This window comes from Electrona antarctica (genome assembly GCF_951216825.1).
Source record: "Electrona antarctica genome assembly, chromosome: 16".
Classification (NCBI taxonomy): Eukaryota; Metazoa; Chordata; class Actinopteri; order Myctophiformes; family Myctophidae; genus Electrona; species Electrona antarctica.
In genome coordinates, this window is record NC_136797.1 from 29,974,087 (window position 1) to 29,979,761 (window position 5,675).

The 5,675-nt window shown below is 38.9% G+C and overlaps 1 protein-coding gene across 1 annotated transcript in view; it reads left to right on the top strand.

Annotated features, from left to right (window-relative positions):
• The window catches only part of LOC306939241 (phosphatidylinositol transfer protein beta isoform-like), a 28,852-nt gene extending 27,170 nt beyond the window's left edge, over positions 1 to 1,682 (top strand). The window contains exon 11 of the mRNA XM_079523797.1: positions 1,454 to 1,682. Within this exon, the coding sequence (XP_079379923.1) occupies positions 1,454 to 1,504 (51 nt within the window). The 3' untranslated portion in view covers positions 1,505 to 1,682. The remainder of the gene's footprint in view (positions 1 to 1,453) is intronic.
• Positions 1,683 to 5,675: the final 3,993 nt, after the last annotated feature.

Consider the following 5,675-nt stretch of genomic DNA (forward strand, 5'->3'; position numbering starts at 1 on the left):
CGCTGAATTTCTAATAACCATAAAAAGTTAAATCATGCATTGACTAAGGGCCGATTCATACTCCTATTTTACCGCTGTTTCGGCGCTGTAGTGCCGAAATGATTTCGGCTCGTCAGAAATTTTCAGTAGCACCGAAGAGCCGACTTTAGGACGGTACCCGCCCCCCCCGAACCTCAAATGACGAGTATGAATCACGCCTTATATTGTGCATTTATCCGAAGCGACTTTACAATGTGCTTCACATTCACACTCTGACGGCTGAGGAAACCATGCAAGGCTTAGGCACCAACCTGCTCATCGGGAGCAATTAGGGCTTCAGTCTCTTGTTCAAGGACACTTCGACACTCTGGGATCGAATGGGCAGCCTTCCAGTACTGCTGTACCTCCTGTGACAGTGGCACTCACTTGGTTTTCATTTATGTCTGCAGTGATATTCAGCCAGTTCAAATGTTTTGTTATTACCTTGCAGAACCTCATTTCGGCAAGAAGTACAGTATGCTGCATCCTTGAACGACTGCCCTTTCTTTAATATTTAATATTTGACTGAGGTGATGGTAGATACTTACACCAACCTAACCAGTACAAATCAACCTACTGTGTTTTCACAGCTTAGCCATGTGAAATGAAATCCACCGTATTTACTAATTTAACCCTTCACACACTAGGGTCTATCGCATTAACCACTTAAACCCTCTAGACTTCGTGAAATGGACTTGGAGTTACAACTGTACTTTTTTCTTCTTTTTCCCCCAGCCAAAAATAGCCGATCTACAAGCTCAAAACCTGATGCGTTTTGAGCTCGTAGATCAGCTATTTTTGCTGCATGTTCCCCCCAGAATAGGCATGATTCAAGTGCAAGGTTCAAGTTAATCATTATTCTTTTCTCTTTTTACTTAAAAGTCATGTCTATAATGCATTTATAATGCATTATAACATGCTTATACATCACTATAACACACATGTTTATAATCAATTAAAAAATGTATGACAACTTATAACAATGTTTTAATGTATTATAAGTGCTGGTCATAATTGCATTATAAGCTCAGTGGAACAGCAAATTATAACTACCTCAACTTGGCTAAAGTTTGCTTTGGCTTTGTTATAAGTTATGCATAATTATAAACAAGTGTTATAATGCTGTATAAGTGAATTATAACGCATTATAAATGTGATTATAATTCATTACAGAACCGAACTTTAAGTAAAGTGTTACCTGGTAGTTATAATGTTCCACTGAGTTTATAATGCATTATGTCCAGCACTACTTCATAAACCTTGTTATAAGTTGTTCTGCATAAGTATGAACAGTGTTCTAAAGTGTTGTAATGTCTTATAAATGCATTATAATGCATTAAATGTGCTTATAACGCATTATAAATATAAAGTTCTGTCTATATCTTGTTTTTTACTGTGGTTTCCCCCTCTTCCTCTTCCTGTCTTGTCTCTCCAGCTGCGTATCAGAGGTCCGGTTCGTGGCATGAGTGCTGCTCATGAGCAATGAGGCAAATCAACCAATCCCTGTCAGGATGATGTCATCACCCTGTGACATCATCCGCCATGATGAGGAAGTGGCCCTGTGACATCATCCGCTGTTCTGTTCCTGTCTCACATGATATACTGGAGGGTTGGACATGATTGGTTAACAGTACTCTACAGACCATTACCCAATCACAAACCTCCATTTCACAACAAAACCTTTTGCATATATATATATATATATATATATATATATATATATATATATATATATATATATATGTATGTATGTATGTATGCAAAATATGTGTGAAATGGGGGGGGGACTCTTTGCACAGATCGTAAATTGCCTGTAATTAGTTGATTATCAAAATGGGCTTTGTTTTCATTCAGATGTGTACACTGCAACTCTGAAAAGTCATCAAGCCTTTTGCATTAGAATGTTGTTCGTTCGGGTTTTTTTTTTTTATATAACGGTTTTCCTCCCAAAAACAATTATGAAATCACTAAAGCAGGTATTGGACCATTAATGTCCTCCCTATAGATTTATCCTATTGTCTCCACCTCTAATTGTATCCATCTCCTTATTACCCTCCGTAGTGTCTACCTTAGTGTCTACCTTATTATCCTTATTACCCCGAGTAATGTCTACCCCCCCCCCCCCCCCCCCCCCCTCGTTTCACTGGCATCTCAATAAGGCAGTTAGGTGTGAATGATATTCCTTATAATTTGTTTGTTTGTTTTTATTTCTTTTTTGTTCTGTTTTTGAGACTCATCCATGCCTGTTATTGCAGTTCTAAGGACATGTAAGGCTTCTGCATGATCATGTTTTGCTACAAAATGCAACGATGAATGATATACTACACCTCCACACCACACATATGCATGTGTTGTGGACCAACAACAACTGCCATTGCAGGGGTGTACTACAGCAATGCAGCTTTACTGAAGTCTGTTGCGACCATTAGAGAGAGAGAGGGTTAGTTAGTGTCTTATTGACTGTATGTACGATTTAGGCATTTAGCAGATGTATGAGAGATTATGTATGAGAGTGTGTGTACAATTCATCTGTGTATATATGTGTTAGCGCGTGCATTCCTGTTGAACTTGCCTCATGCTGTCGCTGCACGCTCTCTCACTCCATTGGGGCTTTAGTGAGAGGGCTTTGTTGGACCTTCAGAAGGTTTTATTTTTTTATAATAAAACAGATGACACTGAGAAGTCGTGTATGGGGTTAATCAACCAAGGCAGTTTGTATTTCAGTTTCTCCTCATACTGCCTTTTCTTGTCTCTGTCTCGCTCCCTCCCTCCAATTGGTCCAGGGCAGAAAATCAACATACATACTAAGGTGTGTTGCAGTTGTGTATTGACAATTTTTAACTATTCCGCTTGTTTGTGGTGTCATATAATATTAATGACTAATGTAATAATAACCCCTACAATCTAGGTTTTGGTCAGGTAAAGTGATTTATTTTTAACCATATTAACCCTGACCAAGGGCGTAACTATTTTGGGCATGTCACTATAGGCAAACATTCTCAAAACTATGTATACTTTATACATGTATTGTGCAGCTAAGATAGTCAGTCTACAAAGTCACAACTTGCTGTGAGCTTGTAGATCGTCTATTTTCTTCGTATTATGGTGACTGACGAGCTTAATTGGTTAAAGATCCATTGTGCAATTAAGCTCAGTAGCGGCCCCTACCGATAAACATGGGGAGTTACGGTAATAACAAGCCTTTGCATTTCAAAACAAGACAGCTCTTCCCCTTCCCCTATCTCTGAAACAACTTTACACAACCAACAGATTACAGCAGCCAAAGAGACAAACTTTGCTACTACTGGCAGGCAGTTTTAATTTATGTTATCATGTCCAGGGGTAGGTAGGTAGGTAGGTAGGTAGGTAGGTAGTTAGTTCTAAATGTCATTTTACTTGCCAAGCAGCTCGGCAAGGGAAGCCCGAAGTCTTAGTAGGAGCTTAGAGTTGGGTTGGATTCTGACAAAACAATGTGAGTGAATTTGAGTGCTGTGTCTCAATGAAACCATGCAGTGTGCATTATTTTCCACACAATGCAGCTTTTAACCTCATCATATTCCACCCTTCTTTGTTTTTGGCTGCCTGTGGTTCTTCTGATTCCATATGACTTCAGGTTTATAGCTTATCATAGCAAACATGCATTGTTTTTATTATGTCCACTTTGTTTTAACTTAAGTTCAATGCAGATTCTTTTTTTAGGTAACAATAATTATTTGTGATGTTTTTTATTTAATGTTCTTTTACGTATCTTAGTATTATAACTGTCAAAAAACTCTCTAAAGACATGACACAGCTTGGCATCATTGTGTCTCCAAAGTTCCTCTTTCATTGGCGCCTACAGTATAGCCTACATGTTATTCATGTTCGGTTCTTGTATGCATTTCTCAATACTGTAGGTCCATTATATTTTACAAATGTGAATTTGAGTTTTGTATTTTACAACTTACAAGCATTTTCAGGTGTTCAGTTTCAGTACTGTACAGACAACTGTATAAATTCAGTAACTAAAGTATTCTCAGAGTATGTGTCAGCTCTGTGTATTACTTGTGTGGTAAAGCTATTCATGCGTTCATAGTATGGGTTTTAACCGTACTTTCAACCATGCCTGTGAACGTACAGGTTGGATCTATGAGGAAGATGCACGAGTCAGAGTGTCAGACTATGCAGGTCGCTTCTGAACTGTCGGGATGCGGGAAACAGACTTATGTTTTTACAGCCCCTACGTTGACATGACATTGATATTGACATGGTATCACACCAGTTTACCCCTACGTTGACATGACATTGATATTGACATGGTATCACACCAGTTTTGAGGACATGATCATTGCTTTTCATTATAACTTGCATGCTCAACTTTTTTTTTCTCCCTGCATTTTCCCCATTCTGTTTGTCAGTTTTAGGCAACTTACTTTTGATTGGCTCTTGAACTGCATTCACAACAGAAGGGAAACACTTTTTTTTCTCCTCGTTTTGAATGGAGGGTTTGTCCTTCGGCATCAAACTGTGGATTAAGCTTTGACCTTGTCGCTTTTGGTGGGGTGAAATTGTCTGCTCTAAAGCTGCGACACCATTGTGTGACTAATCATAAATTGGGCCTAAGTTTGATGGTGATGAGAATCTTCCTGTAGACTAGAACAGAACCATGTGATGTGATGTATACTTTTTTGTAGCATTACCAGGAATGCCAGCCAGGGTATTGTGTTGACGGCGGGTTAAGGGAACAGACGTGACTCCAGAGAATTAGCCTACTGTACCTTTTTCTTGTAATCATGATAAAATAAGCACTTGTAAAATCTACTGTTAAATATTTTTCTTTTTCTTTTCTTTTTTCTTTTTTAACATGGGGGGGGGGGGGGGGGGGGGGGGGAGATTCAATTGCATTCAAGTTTCTCATTTCTGATAAGATGAAATTCAGGGGAATATTAGTAGTGAATGTAATACAACTAGGTTTTTTTGTTGGTTTGTTTTTTGTTTTGTTTTTTCCACAGCTCTATGGCTGTGTGACTGAAGGTCTAGAGACAATGGAACATAACAGAATATCTAATAAATTTGAATGAATAAAAAAAGAACTCTGCTGACTTGTGTTTAATTTAATTTAAATTAATTAGATTTGTTTTTCGATTTGTAAATGTATTTGCTTTATGTCTAAACAAATGCATTGACCAGTCACCAATGTTATAAACTTATAATATTAACATCATGTTGAATGATGGACACGTGTTGGCTCGCCCTGTCAATACATTAACAGTAGGCCTACAGACTGGCATCATGATTTGCTTTAGTAGTAATCTGAGTTCCCAGAAGTTTTATTTTTCGCCACTAACTTTAGAGTAACAGACTGGGATCATTAGATTATTTTGCTTTGCAGGATTGCGGATACGGAAACTGTCTGTGTGGTGGGCACTGGGCACACATAATAGGCGGGATATAGACCGGATCTGAGCCTTGGAGGTGCAGCACAGCTGTGAGCAATCCCCTCCGCAGCCAGCAGATCCGGTACAGAGCGGATACGGAAACAGAGTGTGCGTACCATGTGTGTTCGGGGCAATGACCGGATACAGTAGGCGTGGAGGGGCTCTGCTCTAGACCGGATGTGATCCCTCAAACCCGTAAAAATGTTTTTTTTTCTTTTCGTTCTGTGCGACCCATAGAGC